This window comes from Nesoenas mayeri, assembly GCF_963082525.1.
Source record: "Nesoenas mayeri genome assembly, chromosome: 24".
NCBI classification, from domain to species: domain Eukaryota; kingdom Metazoa; phylum Chordata; class Aves; order Columbiformes; family Columbidae; genus Nesoenas; species Nesoenas mayeri.
In genome coordinates, this window is record NC_137546.1 from 1269670 (window position 1) to 1292458 (window position 22789).

At 45.7% G+C, this 22789-nt stretch overlaps 2 protein-coding genes across 6 annotated transcripts; both read left to right on the forward strand.

Annotated features, from left to right (window-relative positions):
• Nucleotides 1-3101: 3101 nt before the first annotated feature.
• On the forward strand, nucleotides 3102-3960 carry HES5 (hes family bHLH transcription factor 5; the record flags this gene model as incomplete). The annotated part of the gene is given in 5 exon segments (XM_080358856.1): nucleotides 3102-3167; nucleotides 3171-3245; nucleotides 3247-3330; nucleotides 3443-3608; nucleotides 3707-3960. Coding segments are annotated over 5 exon segments (645 nt in total).
• Nucleotides 3961-5835: 1875 nt separating this feature from the next.
• On the forward strand, nucleotides 5836-22781 carry PANK4 (pantothenate kinase 4 (inactive); the record flags this gene model as incomplete). Of its 5 annotated transcripts, XM_080358918.1 has the most annotated exons (20): nucleotides 5836-5995; nucleotides 7875-7957; nucleotides 8612-8820; nucleotides 9508-9691; nucleotides 10200-10292; nucleotides 11444-11597; nucleotides 12235-12416; nucleotides 13735-13816; nucleotides 14927-15027; nucleotides 15606-15761; nucleotides 16139-16251; nucleotides 16732-16819; nucleotides 17441-17592; nucleotides 18829-18884; nucleotides 19421-19470; nucleotides 19961-20068; nucleotides 20440-20540; nucleotides 21018-21086; nucleotides 21546-21777; nucleotides 22216-22781. In XM_080358918.1, 19 exons carry the CDS (start codon nucleotides 5836-5838, stop codon nucleotides 21757-21759), a joined length of 2355 nt encoding a protein of 784 aa, XP_080215044.1. In that variant the 3' UTR covers nucleotides 21760-21777; nucleotides 22216-22781. The 5 variants fall into 5 exon arrangements, with proteins under 5 accessions (XP_080215044.1, XP_080215043.1, XP_080215045.1 ...); XM_080358917.1 differs by lacking the exon at nucleotides 22216-22781 and having other exon boundaries at nucleotides 21546-22143; XM_080358919.1 differs by lacking the exon at nucleotides 22216-22781 and having other exon boundaries at nucleotides 5844-5995; nucleotides 11477-11597; nucleotides 21546-22143.
• Between the last annotated feature and the right edge of the window lie 8 nt (nucleotides 22782-22789).

The window sequence follows — 22789 nt, forward strand, 5'->3', positions numbered from 1 at the left end:
CCCCCAGGGTGACTCTCCCCTGCTCCGACACATTCCCACCCTTCAGGGAGATGTTGTTCATTATGCTGATCCCACAGCCCAGGAATACTCTCCTGACAAAGCCCCTATTAACCTCAGAGTGTGGGCCTGAGTTTCTCAGAGTTTCCCACACTTTCTTCCCTATTTATGACATTCAAAGGGACCACAAAGGAAGCGTGCCTCACAACAGCCCACATTAGTGACGCTTCTTGGCTCTGCATTGTGACGACCAGCAATTCCTGTCCCGATAGACCATCTGGAGAGCTATTTTCCCAAGGAGCACATTGATCGATCAGCATTATGCGAGAGCCCTTTTAAAACTTGGGAACGTTATGCTCTTTGACACTAAATAGGTGTCTTGAGAGAGGTTGTCAGAAAGATTTTGAACCATTTAAGGATGGCACAGAAAAAAATCAAAATTGTAATTATTTCTTTAAAAACACCATCAATAGCATTTGTGAGACAGGCTGATGTGAATGTAGGAAATGCTCTAAAATAAAAATGCTCTAGCAGTGGTATAGAAGGGAAAGCTTTAAGCCATCAAGTTGTGTGCTCCAAGTACACGCCAAACATACCGGAACACTGTTTTTTAAATCTGCATAACACAGACAATGAAATTCTGGTTTTCTGTACTCTTCTCTCATCGCCCACCTTGCTCCAGACCTGTTGCTACATCGCTACACTGGCCTCCTCTCCACAGAAAGCCAAGTATCAGATGGGCCAAGAAAGCTGCCCATTGGTAATACACATAGTAGCAGTTGTGAAAACGGAGCGTGTAGTAAGTCTGCACCTGGGCCAAAATCACCACCTACAAACCAGAAAGCTCCATGGCCCACATGAATTTCCTGGGCTACCTCCAGCCTGGCACACAAGGTCTGAAAATACAGACTTCAACAACTGCTTGCAGATTTATTTCCCCTTATACTCTTCAGTATCTACAACAAGTGAGAGTGGAGGCACCTCCCTGTTTTCACGTGTGATTTTGAAAACTGCATCTTCATTAAGAAAGCAAGTCTCTTCGTCCACAGCATAAGAGTCATCTCTGCACAGCGGGTCCAGATTCCACAACATCCTCCAAAGAAGGGAATGACTGTCTCACATGGTTTAGTCAACTCCATACATTCAGCAATTTTGAGGATTTGTTTCTTTAAATCCTTCATTCCAAACCCAGGGAAATCCCTACTGCTGAGCCTCAATCAGTCTTTCCTTCTGGCTCTGCAGTGACACTCAGAAGCACAAACTCCTTCCTCAGATACGAGAGACAGCAACGAGGATTTGGATCACAATTGTGTTTCAGTGGGACAGACTATTGCGCTAAAAGTTGAACTTGAAAAGAGCCCAAACTGATCAAACTAGTTACAGACTTCCAACCAAGAGCAACTGGGCTTCCTACAGCACAGGATGTTTTTTCCTCACCAAAATCCTTGCAGAAAGTGCACCAAGTTCCATCATGAATATATTCTAGTAGACAATTCATTATTCTGAAGCAGCAGTGGGGAGATATCGTTGCCATTAAGTTTTCAGGCCTTAATAATCAAACCAAGCAGGGGTGGGGGGAATATTTGTTTTACCCATCAAGAATACACAGGGTAGGTGCAGCAGGCACGGGGGGAACTGAAGATTTGCCATCTCTCCAGCTGCCAGGGAGAGGAAGGGGATGTGCTGAGCCCCGTGGCTGTCCTGAGCACTGGTCCACCATCCACATCAGATGGTGCGAGCCCACAGCTCCCAGGATTTCCCACATCGCCCCATTCACCGTGTTAAACTGGCCACAAAAGAAGCGTGCCTCGGCGGTCCCCAGAAGAAAGCCAACGCCTGCTGCACCATCTGCCCGGCACTTGGAGGAAGGGATAAAGCTTTAATCAGTGGGAGCTGGTTTAGCCCTTTGGAGTGCAGGGGCATTGTGCCGGGGATAGCATGGCATTATTGAAAACCACTCATTTCATATTTCCAGGACTGAAAACTGGGTCAAAGCTTCCCTCCCAGCTCGCTGTGCTCACTGCTGCTGCGGATTCCTCCCTGCACGGTGCGTGGCAGGACCCCCTGTCCATTCTGTCCCCTGTGACCCCCGAGAGATGCACAAAGCCCCGCACATGACATCAAACTCCAACAACGGCACAAGTACCTGCAGCCGGGGACTGCCCTGCCTGCGGGTAATACTGCCCATTACAAGCCAACAAAATAACTCAGGGAACGATTTTGAATAGGACTTGTACTCCCTGATCAATTACAGGTTTTGACAACCACCAACAATTAAAATTGTTACACTCTAAGTGATTCATCTAAATGTAAAATGTCTTTGGGCTGAACAGTCACAGGATATCCCAGCACCTCCATTTCCGTTCTGCAGGTGAGGTAATGCAAGCAAAGTAATAGACAAGAACTGATCTTTCACTGCATCTCAGTTGTCTGTAAAGGGAAAATATATTTAGGTGCTTTATGTGGAGACTCAGGACCAAGGGGAGAGAGATGCATTTGCAAAGTAGCATGAAATTAAATAGGATGTGTTTGGGAAAAGCATCATAATCATTACATGTCACGGGCTGCCATAGGAAAGCCCCGATTACCCAAACAAAGGCAAGGAAGAGCTCCATATATAACTTATAGAGGGACTTTAAGTATTTAAACAATGGGGAGGAAAATATTTCAAGCTAACTGCTCAACACAAATTGTTTTAAGGGACCTTGCCTTGATTTTAGTCTCTATTTGCCTGAAAATTATCTGGTACTGTATTCATCTAAGCATGGTTTAATGTCAATGAAAGGCTTTAGTCCCTCTAATTCTCCATCTTTTCCTTTATAACCCCTCTTTTGGTCCTGAGGACAGAGCATTATCGCTTCCTGGGATCAGTCTTCTGTGCTTAATTTTACCACAGCCTGGGAAAAGGCAGCACATTGAGATGTTGACGTACCCAACATCAGGCAGAAGTTTGATTATAATGACGGCAAACGCTTTCCCACGTTCTTTCCCCAGCGCCGTAATGCCAAGCCCTATTGTGTCACACGCTCCCCAGTCCACCTGCTCCTTTGGGAGCTGGGTATTATCCCCAGGCAATTCACAGTCAATTTGCCATGCTGTAATAGATGCTTTCTCTATTGTCCTGGGGCTCACATGGATTGGCTATCGACTGTGGGAAACTCAAAGTCGCGTAGGACCCATACACTTGTATGCAGCCGCCGCGGATAAATAGAGGAGCTCCTGGCTGCCTTCTGCACTTGCAAACCAGCCAGCTCCAAGCTCAAACCAGCACCCGGGATAATGGCACCCAGTGCGCTCTCCCTGGAAATCCTCACACCCAAAGAGAAGAACAGAGTAAGTACCTGCTGCCTCCGTGACTGCGAGGGCAAAGAGCTGAGAAGGGACGATAGAGAGGGGAAGGGGAAAGTCTCATTGCTAACTGTCCTCTCCCTGTTCTGTGTTACAGCTCAGGAAACCCATAGTAGAGAAACTGCGTCGCGATCGGATTAACAGCAGCATCGAGCAGCTGAAACTGCTCTTGGAGAAGGAGTTCCAGAGACACCAGCCCAACTCCAAGCTGGAGAAAGCCGACATCCTGGAGATGACCGTCAGCTACCTGAAATACAGCCGAGGTGAGTACATCCCCATCACACTGGCTGCCCTTACTTTTAGGCACAACTCCAGCCTTAGTCTCCCCATGTAACACTTCTCTCTTCTTTTGCCCTTTCAGCTTTTGCAGCACCTGCCAAAAGCCTGCAGCAGGATTATTGTGAAGGGTACGCCTGGTGCCTCAAAGAAGCTCTGCAATTCCTGTCTGTCCACTCAGCAAACACAGAAACACGGATGAAGCTCATCTACCATTTCCAGAGGTCACAAGCAGCGCCTAAGGACTCTGGTTCTTCTTCTGCACCTGCTACCACCCATCAGCCTCCCGCAAAACAAGCAGCACTGAAACCCTCCTGCAGCCTCTGGAGGCCTTGGTAGGCCAAAAGTGCGATTCCCTGGTTCCTGGACATTTGCTCGTATTCCAGAGGAGATCGTGACTTGCTGTACAAGTCCCCCCACTCCTCTCATGAGTAGGGAAGAATATTTTCCTTTTGCAGAGCATTACTATGCTTGGATGTGTGCTCCCCTTCTTCCAGAAGGACTGAAATGATCCCACCACGTGGAGAGAAAGTTATTCTAAAAGAATGTGAGATGTAATCCTCCTGCTAGGAGGAGCGAGAGGAGTTGTTCAGAGAGGAACACCGACTGTTCTTAACCTTAGTGAGGTTGTATGCGTACATCTGTTGAGAAAGCAGTAACTTCTGAGATGTTCAGGCTAGTATTTTCAAACGTGTCTGTTCAGGAGGAGCCCTTTCCTCGACCTGCCCCATTTGAGACTCCCCAGTGTCCCCCGTTGTCCCAGCCGTACTGCACCACGGGCACCTGGGGAGTCTTTAGCAGGGCAGCTGGTCTAACCAGACACGTTTGAAAAGCTGGCGTTCCTGTGCATGCCATAATGGGTTCTATAATATTTGTAGACTGTACTGAGCATGCTCTGAAAATGGTTAAACCATAACTCAAACTAAGTAGAGGAAATTCCTCAGGATGTCTTGCTCACAAAATCAGAGTACTGTTTGTGAGGTTCAGGATATGTCTGCCTTTTATAAAGGCGAAAGCTCATTTTTATATCCTTATAGGAAAGAAAGTTACGGCTGTGTTGTCGATTTTACAAGAAATATTTATCTAAGTCTTTCATGAAAGGCAGGTGTACAAATTATGTTTGTTCTTTAGTACCCTACTGCTGGGGGAGAAGGTGAATTCATTACTGTCCTTGGAGGATGTTGACATGTTATGTGTGAGCTGCACCAATTGTATAAACTGTGCCAGAAATTATCTGGAACTTCAGAAGCTGCAGAAACTTTTAACAACATAAAAATAAATAAAAATCTAGTTAATAAATCCAGGACGTTATTCTTTCTTGAGTAGTTTGCATAGCTGATTTCCCTGTGGTCCCTGGGGTTAAAGGACATGAGACAAAGATTTCAGTAAAGCAAAGAGAGAATGGGTATTTAATTGCATCACCAGTTTTGTGTCCATTTGGAACTCCTGCAATGCTGTTTTCCACAGCAGAGAAAAATCAAGACAAAAATCAAGGCATGTCTAAGCAACAAATTCTGTGGAAATGTAGAGCAAAGAGACTCGTGAAGAAAGGGCACAGCAAGGGCAAGCTCGGGGAAATCTGTGCCTGACTCCCAAACACAGAACATGCTTCTGATTCCTAGATGAAGCTTGCCAAGGCACTTCACGTTACGTTTTATGTTCCTGTGGCATGTCCCTGAGTCACACGACAGTCTTAAATGCTAGGAATTTAAATCTAATTTTTTGTTTAAAGGGGAGAGACACAAATAGCTGCTCCATATGTGTGCGCACATGTACTCGTGCGAGACGACTCAAGGCGGCTGATGCCCAAGCAGCGTTGCCCTTGGTTATTTGCACGAACAAGACGACTCCGGGGACTGCAGCCGGTAGCGGGGCCGGTGCCGACCGAGCACCAGCGCACCCACTGCAGCCCAGCTCCCGAACCACCGGCACCGTCCTCCCCCCGCTCCGCCTCCCGCCTCCCCGGCTGGGAACTGCGGGGACCGTCCGGGGGTCCCGGAGCCGCAGCCCGGGGGTCCCGGTGCCCCAGTCCGGGGGTCCCGGCCCGGCCCGCCCGCTCTGGTTCCCGCCCCCGCGTTCCGCTCCGCCCCCCGCGCTTCGCTCGCGCCCGCAGCGCGCTCCCCGCAGGCGCGCGCCCGCCCCGGCAGCCCCGCCTCATCCGCATAATCTATGCGGCGGCGCGTTTAGTATGTAGATGTATGCACATACATTTGCATGCCGATGAGGCCGGGCGAGGAGTGGGTCGCGTTCAAAATGGCGGAGCGGGGCGGGCGAGGTAGCGGCGGTCACGGCAGTTTGGACAAGAGCATCACCCTCCCGCCCGACGAAATCTTTCGGAACCTGGAGAACGCCAAGCGCTTCGCCATCGACATCGGTAACCGGGCGGGATCCGCCGCGACGAAGGGGCCGGCGGGCAGGGGGCGACGGCCGAGGGACGGGCGGCGCCTTTACCCGCTGAGGGGACGCGTCGGGGCCGGGCAGCCTGAGGGGGGCGCGGGGCACGCCGGGAAATATAGTCCCGTGAGGGGCGCGGTCCGGCGCGGGGTCGCGGAGGCGAACTACGGCTCCCGGCGGGCGCTGCGGCGGGGGGGCGGCGCGGGGCACGACGGGACTGGGAGTCCCGGCGCCCGGCCCTGGCGCGGCGGAGGCGGGGAGCGGCACTACAAGGCCCAGCGTGCCGGCCGCGGGTAACGGGCCGCGGGGGGGACTGTCAGCATGGGGGTGTCAGCATGGGGGTGTCCTTGGCGGCCGAGGCAGCCCCGGCGAGCCGAGGGGAGCGCCCGGCTGGGGCAGCGAGCTGTCCTGCCCGAAGGGGAGCGGGGCCCGCCAGCTGGGGCCGCGCCCCCCCGGAGCTGTGCAGCGACCTCGTCCCCCCGGACGCTGGCCCGGCCTAGGCCCGAGCGGCTCCCGCACCGGCCCGCGCACCTGGGTGCTGCTCCGTGCTCTCCACACGGGCCTGGAGGGAGGAAGAGGCCCGGGGAAAGCCGCTGTTCAGCGGCTCTGTCAGGGATGAGGGGTTTGGGCTGGGGGCCTGGCGCAGCACCGCGTCCTCAGTCACCCCAGGAACACCCCGCGCCCTGCGCGTGAGCCCCACAGCGTAACATTCCTGGGTGTGCAACAGCCCGCACCAAGGACAAGGTGACACACAGAGCGACGCCTGAGCACGGCAGAGTTGTGCTGGCGTGCAGGGCCGTGCTGGGACACGGCCGAGATAAGCCTGTTAGTGATCTCACCTGTGCAGGGATTAGCGTCTGTTCTGTGGAGATCTGCAGAACCCAAAATGCCAGTTCGCACGGTTTGTGTCTGTTTTGCAGTTACTAGACCAGTGGAACTATTTAGTGGGGAGGCCAGCAGTCAAGTGTTTTTCAGCCGTGGTACCATATGGTACTAGCGCCAGCCTCCACTAGTCCTCTGGTTAACGCTGCTGTGAGTGGTGTGGACTTGCTGTGTGGTGGGAAGAACATACACACCATAATATACAGTCTTGTCATACCACAAGTCCAATTAACTCCTTCAGAAGCGATTAATTTCCTGTCTGTTCAAGTAACAGCTGGAATTGGCCCTTCCTGTGAGTCAGAGTGCAATCAGGGTTCTAGGATTAGTTGTAAAGCCCAGTGACATGGCTCAGCTGGTGTTCTGAACAGAATTAAGTCTTCAAAAACCAGGAGAGGAAGAGGAGAATGTATAAAGCACACCTTTACACACCATTTATGGTGATTAATCGCTGAAGCACCTGTATCATTGTCAGTGTTGTACAGACAGTTTGACATTCCACCACAAGCTTAACAATTCCTCTACTTAGAGATTTGGTAGAAAGCTTTTTCTCCTAGTGCAGAGCTACCAAGTTTCATTTGTTTGTTTAAAAAAGCACACAAACACATACCACCACACACAAAAAAACAACCAACACAAAGCTTAAAAAATCCTCACCTTTGAGAAATGAGCTAGCAGAACAGAGTTTGGATTTTGTCTACCAGAAACTTGAAAACAGTGTCTGGTACACTGAAATAAGGTCTGAGGTCAGGAAAGCTTTGTTGCTTTTGTCACTGTAAGCATCTGTCAGTCGTCGCCCTAAGTTGACCCCACTTGAATTTTGCTGGGAAAAGCCACCTGTTTTTCTCCCACAGGTTGCAAACATTTTCTTGTTTGTTTGAGCACCATGAAAGAGATGAGAATACTGTTACGAAAGCAAAGCTATAAGCACTAGCTGATTATTTTTCACTTGCCATAACTCATCATCTTTTTATTAACAGGTGGTTCATTAACCAAGTTGGCTTATTATTCAACTGTGCAGCACAAAGTGGCAAGAGTGAGATCCTTTGATCATTCTGGAAAGGTGAGAATCCTCTCATTAGCCAGTTGCATGCGGTTGGCTCGTAAGAGTGAAGTATGGGACTGGCTTCTCATAGCAGAATAGAAATTTAATCTGAAACCCATCTAGTAACTTCTTCTACATAAAATTTCATCTAGAACTTTCTTGTAGCTTCAATGTGACCTTCTGTAATGTCTGTTACTCTGAATTAAGTTGTCACAACTGAAATGTTTATTTTAAACACCCATTCTAGCGTGCACTGAGACTCAGAGCCGCCCCTAAGCATTGATAGTGCAGCTCAAAAGAGTGTGTGGCTCCTCTTCATAACCCTTTGCGATATTCCAGGGGAAGCTAGGCATTAGCATGGGTTTGGCAATTATTTTTTGCTTTGCAGGCTTAATATAGCTCTAGATCTAAATTCATGTGATGATACATCAAACCTGTTGTCTTTACTGAATGGGCTTCGGAGTTGTTCAGCCCATGCGCAGGCAAACTTGGCTACATTCCTGGCCTTCTTGGAAGTGCTGAAATTGCCAGTCAGTGTTCTGGTTTTAATAGCGTTAACACAGTTTCAAGGCAAAGGATGCACAAGTATTGGTGTTCAGCAGTTTGTCTGTAACTTTCTTTCTCAAGGAAGGGTTTTGAATAATCTACAATAAATTATTTTCTCTTTTAAAGGACATAGAAAATGAACCTTTGTATGAGATATCCGTCCAGGAGGAGATTACAGCTCGACTTCACTTCATTAAATTTGAAAACACTTACATTGAAACCTGCCTAGATTTCATCAAAGACCATCTTGTCAATACAGAGACAAAAGTCATCAAAGCTACAGGTGGTGGTGCCTATAAATTCAAAGATCTTATTGAGAAGAAATTGGGGTTGAAGTAAGTGGAACTGTTTAAACTTAGTTTTAGGAGCGTATTTCTTCTTTGGTGGGAATTTAGTAGGCTTTTTCACTTTGCCCCTCAAAAACCATCTGTGCTGCAAGAGCGAAGCAGCGGAATGCGCACACACATCATGGTCAGACCAGGCCGAACTGACTTGTTAGTGAACAGAAGCTGCAAAAAGATAACGGTATCATGAACTGACACGGTAGAGGTGCAGGAATTGGGCCAACAGACAGGAACACAGCAAAAACAAACCAAAAACATGATTATGGTAATGGCTTTTACTTTTTGCCTTACAACCAGCAGCAGTTCAGGGATGTTATCCTGGCTATCAGTACCCCGCTTTGGCCATACTGTTGAATTCTGCTGGAACAGAGCTGACTTAACTGCATCATCCATCTTATCTAAGTTATGTATCATGTTCCCAGACCCCATACTCAAGATATGTACTGTCGTGAATCCTGTTATTCTGTGTGCAGTCTTGTGTGCTGGCTGGTGGATGAACAGATCATTGACAGATAGATGCAGGCTTTGTGTTTCTAGAGATCTGGACTTCTACTGCGAGGTGTGGGTTACTATCCCCTTTTGTAAAGTCTTTGAAAACTACTGTTCTAAAATCAAACTTGCTTATCAATAGAACTGTCAAGTTTACGTAAGGGTTTTTTTCCTCCCTGTTCCCCTCAGAGTAGATAAAGAAGATGTAATGACCTGCCTAATTAAAGGATGCAACTTTGTGCTCAGGAACATACCCCATGAAGTGTTTGCATACCAGAAAGATTCAGATACAGAATTCCGATTTCAGACGAACCATCCAAATATTTTCCCTTATTTATTGGTGAATATTGGCTCCGGGGTTTCCATAGTGAAGGTGAGTGGTTGCTAAAATGTTTTGTTGTAGAATTTGTTAAAGATGATCTGGAACATCTTACTATTTGTAGTTGTTTCTTCCTGGGTAATAAAAAGTTTAGAAGGGTTTGGTTTTTTTCACTTTTGCTTCCGTTTCTTATGGAGCTATGAATGCTTTTCCATTCACTACCATAGTTTCTTTTTAATCATGTTTAATTTGATGTTTAGAGAAGTTGTTATGTTAACTGATGAGGACAAAAGCTGTCAGATCAGAGTGACTTTTAGTATTTGTTTGTTTGCTTTGGTACACTGCTCTGTATCTATTTTCTATCTAAATTTCAGAAACTGCTTGTGGTGTGAGTATGTGGAACATGTACCTCTGGTGACCTTCTCACCTGATATTTACACAGTTAAATAGTTCTGCATAAACTAATTTCACTGTTAAACAAACCCAATATGCTCTCATGTCTAACTGTGTGTTTATGGTTATAATAGGACTTTCTAGACAAATCTGCCTTTTTTATTGACAGGTAGAGACAGAAGACAAATTCGAATGGATTGGAGGGAGCTCAATCGGAGGCGGAACCTTCTGGGGTCTTGGAGCGCTGCTCACAAAAACAAAGGTACCGAAGTGTCAGTTTTAAGGACCGTAGGATTAAGTGAGATGCTAAGAGGAAGCTTGAAATGTTGGAATGCCAGATTCTCTATATAGGGAGAAGAAATTCTTTTAAATAATGTCTGTGATGCTCAGGACAATTTTGATATTCTCCATTCGGTGCTTGTGGTCCTAGACTGTTGGATAACAAGGCTGAGTCCTTGGCTTACATTCATATTTTCAATGCTTCTGATGCATAAAAGGTAGTTTTATATACAAAAAGATAGCGGTATAGGGACAGATAAGATGGTCATCGGTGGTAAAATGGTAATTCTGTTAATTGCTTGTACTCTTCAATACAAAATACCTGCCTGGTTCCTGCAGTATTATCTGCAGAAGCAGAGAATGCCCGGTTACTGCCAGTGTCCGGGAGCAGAGAGGAGGAATTCTAACTCTGTTACACTTCATGGTTTCAGGGGTTCATCACTTAAATCCCAGGTTGGTAATCTGCCAGAATAAGACCTGATTTAGTACTGCTCTGCCTCACTCAGCTCTTAAATCATGCTGGTTTTTCCTGTCTCCAAGATCCGTGTGTCTTAAATAGGTGTTCCTAAATGTCAGCAGTGTAGAAAAAGCTAGAGTTACATACGCACCAAATAAGCAAATGTCAAAGGGAAAACCCATACTTGCAGTATTTTGCTTAATGCATTTTAAAAAGAAATCTCAGAACATGATAATGTCTGCTCTTAATTCTCTCTGAGTTTGTAGAAGAAAAAAAATCAGGGTTAACAGACTTATAAATTAAGTATTGGTGTAATTCAGGCCCATTAATGCATTTCTGCAACAGTAAAGGCAGACTTAGTCTTTTGGTTTTTAAACATTTTTTTCTTATGCGTCAAGAAGACACAATTCTGTTTACTCTTAGTTACTGTGTTTCTGAATTCCTTGCAAGATAAGACATGAATGAGGTTTCCAACTCCTTTATATGTGCTGGTTCTAGTTTTCAGGGGAAATTCAGCAACAGTCCTTGTAATCAGGAATCGTGTATCTTTTGCTGGGTTGGTTCTAAGCCAAAGCAAACCCCTGGTTTTGGTCAGTAAAGATGCTGCAGAACTCCGGGTTTCTGGGGGAGGTTCCCAGGCTGTCGGGAAAGCTGGAGTGACTGCTTCTCATCCGCAGAAATTTGATGAATTGCTGCAACTCGCTTCGAAGGGCCAGCACACGAACGTGGACATGCTGGTGAAGGACGTGTACGGAGGCGCCTACCAGACGCTGGGGCTGAGCGGGAATCTGATAGCCAGCAGCTTCGGGAAGTCTACTACAGCCGATAAAGGTATTGGCACATAAAAGGTCTACTCAGGATCTGCTACACAGTTAATAGTTTATATTACCTGTCAGCATGGATTTGCTGCTTGTGCAGAAACGTTCTGTGGTACAGCCTTACAGGCAGACATTCAGATTTAGTTTGGGATTGCGTAAGTCAAGGCAAACAACAAAAATAGCTGTCTAGTTAGTGCAAAGTTAATCCATTCCTGTGGGAAATACCTGTGGCTTTCTTGGCCCAGAAAAGGACCTCTGGCTGTGATTTGCGACTTTCTTTGCAGTATTATAATAAAATGCTTGCAGCGCGTCTCAGGTCAAGATGGATGGATGAACCATCACCAGTGGTTCCTAGAGAGAAGAAGTGGGGTTCTTGCCATTTGCTGTTGGCCTTTCATGCAGGTTTCTTTCAAGCAATATTTCACAGAGGCTTAGTGGTTTTTTTCATGATATCTTCAGTCAAATGCACACTCAGTGTTATTTGAAGTACTTTTTTTTGATGTTGGGGGGGACACCTTTCTTCTACACACATAAAGAGACTGGTTGAACTCGGTATGTGTTTTCCCCAGCTCTAGGCTGTTAGAAGAGTACAGTCCGTTTGAGCATTCTTTAGCTGCGTTTAATTTATTTTACTGTTTCTTTCCCTTAAGAATTTTCCAAAGAAGATATGGCAAAAAGCTTACTACATATGATCAGCAATGACATTGGTCAACTTGCCTGCCTCTATGCCAAAATCCATAACTTAGATAAAATATATTTTGGAGGATTCTTTATTCGGGGTCACCCTGTTACCATGCGCACAATAACCTACAGTATCAACTTCTTCTCCAAGGTAATGAAAACAGAGATTTTCCTAATGGCAAAGTCACGTATTTAGTTACCTTTCTAGGTTTTTGGGAGACTTTAAAAAATGAATTTGCACATGAAGTAAGTTTAGAGGGCTGCTGTTTTAGGTAGGTAAGGCAGAGCTATAAAGATCTGTTGTGGGAGGGGTAAAATAAATATGAATTGCTTGGGAGTTCTGTCTGGCCTCTCTTTCTCCCTCCCTTTCTCTGTCTCTGTTACATTTTTTGATTGACAGTCTGCCTTGTAGCTGCCAAGTAATGAGTTGTCACTGTTTTCTTAGATAGCTACCACTGTTATTCAATTCCTCTTGCTGACTCGCACCTATTTCTTTTCACCCCTAGGCTGTGCAGTGTGGGATTGTGCTGCCATAGCAGTCAGGAGCAGGGAGGGGGTTGGTTGGTTGGTTGGTTGGTTTTAGGGGAGGAAAAGAGAAAAAAGAGGGGGATGGAAATAAACAACCAACCGTTAGTTCATTGTAAGTTTTGAAGCTGTGGAAGATACTGAAGATTTTTTACTAGATAAACAGTAAAATCCAAAAGCTCACTTAGTGGACACAATTTTTTAATCTTTTCTCAGTGCTTCAGGCAAGAGACTTCTGTATGCTGCCTTTTCCACACCATTGCAGTCCCTTTCTGTGAAACTTTGTTGGGTTTCAAGAAAACTATCGCAAAACTCCAGCTCTAGTTTCTGGCTTTATCGGTGGCTCCAATCCCAATGTCACCGTGGACCGCAGCGGGTCTCCCGCTGCCCATTTTCCCTTAGGGAAAGCTGCGAGACGCTGTGGTAGGAGGGAGCCTGGTCTTACCCTCCCTAGCCTTCCTGCTTTATATTAACAATTAAACTGAGTAACTTGATGGGGGAAAATGTGTGCCTGTGGGTCATACACAGTGTCTGTACATTAAATGTTAAATAGCAGTGTAGTGAACTACCGGTAATGAGCAGTGTCTCGAATATGTTGGATGCGCAGCAGCACATGCTCAGGGTGGTGGCCCAGAATTTGATGACCTTGTATCTGCAGGCTGTTGAAGCAAGAGGAGTTGAATATGGGTGGGCCGGCGTCCTTCCCAGCGCAGCCCTGCCGCAGAGCACACGCCTTTTCTCCCCAGCTCTTTAATAACTGTGCAATGATGTGTTAAGCAGTTCCTCCTGCAGCTGCTAAAGTTACTGAATGTGTTAGCATGTAGCACAAATAACTGTTACCATCTCCTAGTTGTGTCTATTAAATTTAAGTGTAAAACTAGTGACAAAGAAGTACCTGTTAGCCACCAGGGACCATCCAATTGCAATGTTTCATATTGTGGCAGGGAGAGGTTCAGGCATTGTTCCTGAGACATGAAGGCTACCTGGGAGCCATTGGGGCATTTTTAAAAGGAGCTGAACAAGACAGTAAGTACAGCCCTGCTATGTTCTGTATCTGCTGTGTTCTGAAATGTCAGTGTAATGTCCGAGTTTCTCTTAAGAGGCTGCATGTAAGTTGTTGCCTAAATAAATACATTTGGCACTAATAAATACAGATGCTGGGCTTTGGTTTTATATATTCTGGCAGAGACATCTTAATTTTTCGCTGTTTTTCTTGCTCACCTTTGAGACGCCAGCAGGATTTGGCTCTTTTCTGGATTTCTGCAGAGAGCAGTCCTAACTGAATCAAATTGGGGAAACGGGCTTTCTGAGAACTTTCTCCCTCTTTAAGAGACCAGCTCCTGAGTTCATTTAATGTACTGGAGAAGACCAGCATCTCAAACCTGTTTGTTTGCGAGTGAAAAGCCTCACAGACATTTCTGAGGGATGAGACACTCTGTCCAGCATTCTTTGGTGCTTTAGTTGATTTCTGCTATATTTTTTTCTTGTTGCAGTACTAGCACCAGTCAGTATGTGAGTTATACTGGGACAGACAGTGAGGTGCTTAAGGGTACTTAGTTTTAGTAAATATCAAATACACCTCAGAATAATGTATGTGGAATTGTTTTCATACCCATTTTATAGATATGGGCAAGGAGCAAACTACTGAGGAATTAAAGATGTTGCTTCTGCACCATGTACTATAGATCTATACTTGATTGAACTATTTTTTAACTAAAAAAAGTTTCTAGATAAAGGTTCAGTGTTTCTATGAAACTTACATGGTGCTTCAAGGGTTATGTAATTATATTTGGTTAATAATGGATCTAGATTTAGAAATAAGAAATGGTCTCTATGATCAATGATAGTGCTATAACTGCTGGTTATAGCCCTTCATTACAAGGAAAGAGGCTTAAAAAGAATTATTATGATGTCTCATTGAGGCTGAAGCTCTTTAGAGCTTGGTGATTCACAGAGTGGTTGAACGTTTCTGGTGCGGTTTCGAGGGAAAAGTTGTGTTTATTTACAAAGACAAGGGAGAATGGCTTTTGGAGCGAAGCAGCTTCTCTGAGGGGCTGCTGACCCCAGCCTCGCTCATGGGGGTATTTGCAGTTTTATTTTCAGATTATGTTTCTCTCTTGTCTTTCTCTTTTCTAGATCCAAACCAGTATAGCTGGGGAGAGAACTACGCCGGGAGTTCTGGTCTCATGAGCACCTCACCTGATGTTTACCCTCTGCAGAGAACACGGAGTGGTACAGTATGTGCTTGTCTTGTCTAGAACTAAGTGCCTGGGAAAATGATGTTCCACTGTCTTTAAGCAGCATTTATTTGCTTCCTATGAAAAGAGAAATATATTCTTGGTCAGAAGAGCATGAGCCAAGTCATCTCTTAAATACAGCGACAATACAGTCATTCTGATTTCACAGTGAAACTGGCAATCAGAAAATGCATTAAGGTTCTTAAAATATTCTAATGCTGCATATACTGAATTGCTTTTGAAAAGAAGCTGGAATAGGAAAGCTCATTGTGTTTTACCACCTTTTGCCGCTCTGCACATTGGTGTTTTTCATGTCAATTTGGTTTAATTGTTCTCCATTGCTGATTTCTCTCCCAGTTTTCAGGAATTAGTTTCCTTATACTTTGATGGATTTAGTGGGTTGTGGCTGTATATTAAAAACAATACCTAATTTTAAGCTCTATTATATGGCAGATTTTTAAAAGTATTTATGCAGATGTAACGATCTGTTTGTCAGCCCTTTAATCTGTGAAAAGATTAGTTTGTTATGAATCCATTTCTGAGTGAGTTCTAACAAACCTCTTCCATTTTTCACCTAGTTTGACATGCTTGAAATGGACAGGTTGGAGAGGCCGCTCGTTAACCTGCCCCTGCTGAAAGACCCATCGACATATATTCCAGACACCGTTGACCTCACAGACGATGCCATGGCCAGAAAATACTGGCTCACCTGCTTTGAGGAGGCGCTGGATGGGGTAAATGTCACCCAACGGTCGTGCGTGTGAATGGTGCGAATGTTTGGCAGATAAATCCTCTGTTGACCAACATGTTTACCCTGCGAAACACACCTGGTGTGTCAGAGCTGTGGTGTGTAAGGCCAGTCCCTCTTTCCCTTCGTACCAGAGGCAGCCGACTGTCCCTTCTCCTCGGAGCCCTTGGTTCTCTCAAAGGCAGAAGGATGCTTCCGTGGTGCTTTTAAAATTTTTTTAATATATTTTTTTAAGTGTTTTGAAGCATCTTCTTTCTTAAATGGCACTTCATGAACACTCCAGCAGATGGAGGGCTTATTTTTCAGACTGACCTGGGGGATGCGTGAAGTCGGTAACCTGGTCCTGCCTCATTTCCCTGGCAGGTGGCGAAGCGCGCTGCAGCCAGCCAGCCCGACTCTGTGGATGCGCTGGAGAGAGCTGAAAAGTTCCGGCAGAAATACTGGAATAAGCTGCAGACGCTCAGACAGCAGCCTTTGTGAGTGCCTTCCTTTGCCCTTCGCCAGCGCTCGCTGCTTCCGCTGGGCAGAGCCAGTTAACGGCTGGTGAAAACCCACGGGGAGCCAACCAGGTGGTGAGGCAGAACCAGCCCCAAGCTGAGGAGGCTGAAGGCTTCAGCAAGTTGATGTGCCAAACGTCACATCCTGTGCACAGAACTTTCTGATTTCATATATTGGAATTTAATGGAAAAGTTATATTTCGTCAGGAAAATTATTAAAAATAGTTACTTGAATTAACATGCTACCTTTTTAAATAACCACGTATCTCGCTTTGCTCTGAACATTTTCCCTCTCTGTATTTAATTAAACTGCGTAGTAGATTTTCAACTTAGTTACAGTGTTTAGCACGCACGGTATGTAAAGACTTGTAGCGTAACTGTTTGTGTGATGTGCTGTGACTTAGAGCTGTTTTCTGTTTGAAGTAGCTGATCTCTTTTCCCCCTTCTCCCTTTTTAAAGTGCATATGGTACCTTAACAGTTCGAAGTCTTTTGGATACAAGGGAACACTGTTTAAACGAGTTCAATTTTCCGGACCCCTATTCAAAGGTAGGTTGTTCTTAATTTACAGGGTGGACAACATGTAAGTTCAAGACGCTTTTTCCCAACTCTGGAACTTTGTATAAGTAACGGTTTGCAGGGGAGGGATCAGGCACTGGGTACCTTGCAGCAGTTCTGACCAGCTGGTGGTTCTCCCTGAGGAGGAACAGCGAGAAGGAACCAGAGGAAAAAAGTTCAAGAGCTTCTCAGCACCTGGGATGATGAAACTCTTGATGCCAAACTCAAAACCCTTCTCCAGTTGGAGCGGGAGGTCTGGGCTGAGCCCTGTCCTGGGCACCCGCCTGCGCTGGCTCGCGGCTCCTCCAGACGGCTTCTGCATGTCCTCTGTCCCATTCCCCACCCTGCTCAGGCCCTAGTGCACCTCTGACTCATTAAGAAAAGTAATTCCTGGGCTCCAGATCATACTCTAGCACTAACGAAGCTTTTTCTTAGAATCCCAGGGAACTTTTATCTTGTTGCTATTAAGCATGCTGATAACAGTAACTTGTTGGTCCATTAGAGGCCATGAACGTAGAGGAGAATGCTTGAACGTGGTCTTGGGACTGAGACAGCCAGTGATGGGTAAGACATTTTTGTCTATAAATCCAACGTTTCATGTCTTTCTTACAGGTAAAGCAGAAAGAAAATGGCATAGCCTTAAAATGTTTTCAAAGCGTAATCGAATCTTTGGATTCATTAGGCTGGGAGGAGAGGCAGTTTGCTCTGGTGAAAGGACTTCTTGCGGGGAATGTCTTTGACTGGGGAGCAAAAGCAGTCTCAGAGTAGGTGTTAAACATTTTAAAAGCACCTTTTAAGATACAGAATATCTGATTGTTCTTTTTTAAACAAAGTGCACCAATCTAACTCTAATTGTAGTTTGTATTTCACCTTAATCCAGCGTTGGTTGTTTGTTTACGAGCGTTGCTGTGGTGCGGGAAGGTTCCTATTTCCAGCCTGTAAATGTGGCAGGCCTCCCTGTGCTGTGTGAACCAGCGTGTCTGATGTGCCAGTGCGGCCGCTTTGCTTGTGGCGTTGTTACCAGTGCTGCTGTGGGCGTGTGTTGGGCTGTGTCCCCAGAACCGAAATGTGCTATTTTTCTGCAGCCTCCCATTGTTCCGATATCACAGTGTCTGTTCAGTGGGCTGGAACTTGGGCTGGGTGGTCTCTTTTGATGACTAAATACTAATTATTTTTGAGCAACATACATTTCTATAACTATTTGGAAAGCTTTTTTCCTTATATCCTGTCAGGATCCCTAAGTTCATTTGAGAACATTTTTGACAGTTCTAGAATTTCCCTTCTGTGGGGCTGATAATACAGATGCAAGAGCATGGGAGAGGGCCAGTTTACAGCCAACATGCAGCACTTCCTTCCCCTTCTGCATCTTTGAGGAGTTTTCCCCCTGATTAGATCAAGAGAAGTGCATTAAACTTAGTGTGAGGTTTAAGGACGTTGAGATGTGGCTGGAGAGCGTTGCCCAAACGGTGCAACACGTACCTGCCACCTGGGGATGGGATCCTCATCACCACCTCAGCGTCTGGGGCTGTTTTACAACACAAAGTGCCAACGGCAGGAGTTTGTAAAACCTGCACCTGGGTATTTTAGTTCTTTTTGCCCCCACACACAGGTACAACTTTAAAAAGCTTCCGTAAACCAAACTTCAAACTCGCTTTCTTAAAGCACCATTTTACCATGCAGCTGTTTTCAATCACAACTACATTTTATGGTCGTCTGTAGACCAAAAAATGCCCTTTTTTGCCCATAGTCTAGTGCCTGCAAACATCTGTGTGCTGCTGGAGCCTTTTTCTTTTAGTCTAAGAACTGTGATTTACTGTAGGTCTGAGCCTGTTTTTAATGTAAGCCCAGACTATCTGTTTCTCTGTCATAGGACCTGCCCCCAGTGCCCATTGTAACCAATGCAAAAACATTGCTGCCCACCTGCTAAAGAAATGTTTGCATGATATTTATGCAAGATGAAGTCGCCTAACTGTGTATTCTTCATTTCCCTTCTTACACAGGGTTCTGGAATCTGAGCCACAGTTTGGATTTGAAGAAGCCAAGTCAAAACTACAAGGTACGTGGAGATCTGTTGTGGTTGGGACTGGGTATTGTGTTAACATGAGTGTGAGTGTTTCTGTGGCCGTTCTGCTGCCCGGGCAGGGAGCTCCGCAATAGATGCTGCAGAGTTTCAGTGCAACATTCCTGGTCGTGTTCCAAAGGACCTGAAACCTGAAAACTTCTCAAACTGAAGTCTTAGCTGCACAAATATCCAGAATATCTTGTCCCTGCTGTTTCTGTAGCCGTTGTAACCCTGTTGAGCTGGTGTCCTGTGCAGTAAAACACCGTCCATCCCCAGCGAGTCCGTACAAAAGCCACCTTGCATGGCTCCATTGCTTTAGTGTGAAAATCCCATGTTGAGACTGCTGCAATTGAGCTATTCCTGTAATTAAGAGCTCAGGAACTCTTTGAATTTACACTTTTAACATTCAGAACCTGAGCTCCAGTGCTTTAGTGCTTAAGCATCTGAAAGACACACCGCTTGTTTTTCGTAATGTACAGAATTACTGTTTGCCTAAAAGAAACACTAACGTGATTTTGTGTGTGACACAGAGCGTCCCTGGTTAGAAGATTCCTACAGTCAGTGGCTGGAGCGACTGAAGGTACGACACCGCTTGATACTGACCATCAACCGATCAGATACATTAACCCCAAAACCACTTCATTAATCTTAAGTTTCTGAACATTTAACAGAACTTTGTTCAGACAACTCAAACCAAATCCTGTTAACACAGCACCAGTGAATCAGCAGCCTCGCCATAAAGGAGCTAAGAGCTGGCTGAAAGTAATTAACCTATCAATTAGCAAAGCTTTTTTTGCCTTGTGTGATCTCTATTATTATTTAATGAAGGTTAATTGAAAAGCTCTTGTTTCTTTGTGTAAATCTCTGTTGGAAATGACAGCCGAAGGTTTGGTACCTGTGGACTGTTACAAATCATTACGTGATGTTCCGATGAGTTACGCTGCTGTTAAATACCAAAAATTGCCAGTCACTTAAATGTGCGGTCTTAGAGTCGTTCTAAATAACGCCAGCTGTGCACTGAAATGAATCGTGAACTCCATCCTGAATACATTGTTTTTGTTCTCTTACAGGAGGGTCCCCCTCATAAATGTGCCTTAATTTTCGCAGATAACAGTGGAATAGACATAATTTTAGGAGTCTTTCCTTTTGTCAGAGAGCTCCTCTCCAGAGGGACAGAGGTAAGTGCTCCTCATGGCAAGTTCACTGTGTGAGTTGGGTGATTGGTGACGCTTTGTCAATCACCTGCCAGCAGCACAGGGACTCCTAACGGCTAAATTGGGAATAATCCAAGGCCCTGGGACTCAGAGTCCGGCTGGCCGTAGATGCTGAAAGGCAGGAAAGCAAAACGCGTGTGTCAGCCTCGCGGCCGCTGAGCGAGGGTAGAGTGTCAAAAGACCTGACGTAGCTGGTGAGCGGCGGGAAAGGAGGGAACCGGGGGTCTTCGCATTCCTGCTTTTGTAAAACGAGGCGGGCACCGGTGATTTTAAGCAGACGGCAGCTCTGGCGCCGGGCGCGGGCTCGTTCATCCGCACACTCGTGTTTCCCGCAGGTGATACTGGCGTGTAACTCTGGCCCTGCCCTGAACGACGTCACCTACAGCGAGTCCCTGATCGTCGCCGAGCGCATCGCAGCCATGGACCCAGTGATCCAGTAAGCGATTTCCAGCCTCCTTAGATCCCGTGCAGTACACAAAGATGCAAGTTCCTGGTTACATATTTCATTCCCATTTAGCTGTGTTTATTAGTGTCTGAAGTCTGCAGCCTGGCAGTAACAGAAGGTGGATCATTTATTTTGTTAAGGTGAAAAATTTAGAAAACAGATCGTTGTTGAACATCCATAGTTCCTGTCCGTGTCTTCCCTGATAAGCAGTCAAGCTACTAAAAGATAATTTTCTATTTATTTTTAAAAAGAATAGAGGAAAATACCTATATTTTGCATATCCTCAGTAGGGGCTCCAGAGCTGACTAAATAATCCTTTTGCTCAAGGAAACATTTTCTCGGTGAAATCCTAGCGGGAAAAAGAAGCCTTTGCACAGAAAACCGAGATATTCATTGCTGTCCAGCTTATGGCTGGACTTGCCTGACCCTGCCGAGGCAGCTGCTAAAATCTTTTGTCTTTGTTTAAAGATTGGCTCTGAAGGAGGAGAAGCTGCTGTTGGTGCAGACAGGTTCGAGTTCTCCGTGTCTGGATCTGAGGTACCAGTTTGTTACTTGTCTCCATCGGGTGGGATGTTCAGAGTGTCTCTGCGCTATCTCAGCCACCTTTCTGATACGAATCACTTTTGTAAAACCACTGCGAGTTGCTTAGTCTGGATTTACAGCCTTGTACTATCGCTCGAGCTTCACTAGTTGCTTGCCATCTGATTTATCATGTGACGTTATCAGTTGCACGAGCAGCTTCATTATGGAGGATGTAAAATCCTGCATGTGACCAAGAAATCCACTTGGCTATAAGAAGCATTTCACATCATCACTTATTGATTTTTGATTAGTTTCTCTACCGGAGATGGAACTTGCCAGCGTTTTCTGGGAAATCGCAATTCCGCATGCATTCAATGAAGCTTTTCAAGCTGCATTTCAGTCTCATTTGCTTTGATTCAAAGTGTTTATCAGCTCATCCCTCGCTGGCGTTTCTAACCCGCGCTCTCGTTCCAGCCGCCTGGACAAAGGTTTGGCCGTGCTGGTCAGGGAGCGCAAGACGGACCTGGTGATCATCGAGGGCATGGGCCGCGCCATCCACACCAACTACTACGCGGCGCTCAAGTGCGAGAGCCTCAAGCTGGCGGTGATCAAGAACTCCTGGCTCGCGGACCGGCTGGGAGGGAAGATTTTCAGTGTCATTTTCAAGTATGAAGTGCCATGTAAATGATACGGATGGGCCGGCTGGGTGAGCAGGAGCAGCGGAACGGACTTGCACTAGTTTTACTTTAACTGTAAAGAATGTATTTTTATTACAACAGGGAAAAAGAGTTCACAGGAAATTCCATATTTATATTGTGCTTTTGTGACTTAAAAAGCAACAATATGATTCACTCTATAGTATACACACACAAATATATATATGTATATCACTCATTGTTTATTTTGGTAAGTGTTTATTTTAATGCTGCAGTATTTGTGATGAAAAGATTTATTTTTTTGTTCTGTGAGACATTCATATAGAAATATATTTAAATGTCAATGAAACCTTATTTTATACATTTCTGCCTACTCTGCCAGCACTGACCTGGCACATACCAAATAGTTTTTAAAGTGCTGAGTGACTGACGCTGCATTTTCCGTGCCAGCTTTTAAGCTGACCTAAAATCTTTCATGCTCTTTGCAGTTAATTTGATGGAAGGACTGATCCACCTTCTTGCTTAAGCCGGGTTTCAAACAGCTGTTGTGATCTGGGACTGTGGAGCAGCAGCTGCCCCACATGTCCCCAACAGCCGGACACTCTGGGAACTCCTGTCCCTCCCTCTTGGTTCGGTTGACGGCTGGAGGGGAATTCTGCTGCCAAGCTGTGCGAATCGAGTCTCACAAAATTACCCTTAAAGTGAACGTGCAGGGCTTTATTCGGCTATTTTCCTGTCACTGGCATGGAGTTTGTTACCTCCGGTTCTTTGCTGCTGGGACTGATCAGCATTAGTCTCTGTCCATGCGGGGCAGTTAAAGCCATAGGCAGTGACTGGATTTGCATTTTCCCTCCGCCAGATGTGCAGTTTGTAAATGGAGTGATTTAACCCTTTGCAAACCAGCATGTGCATCAGTCACCCCGGCTTTACATTTCAGGATTGTACCTCACTGAAATTAGTAAGCGAAGGCTTCAAATTAACCTCTCTCGAGTCACTTACTCCTACAGCATCCATGTACTTACACAGTGAACTTCTCAGCTAAACACAGATCCACCACCTTGG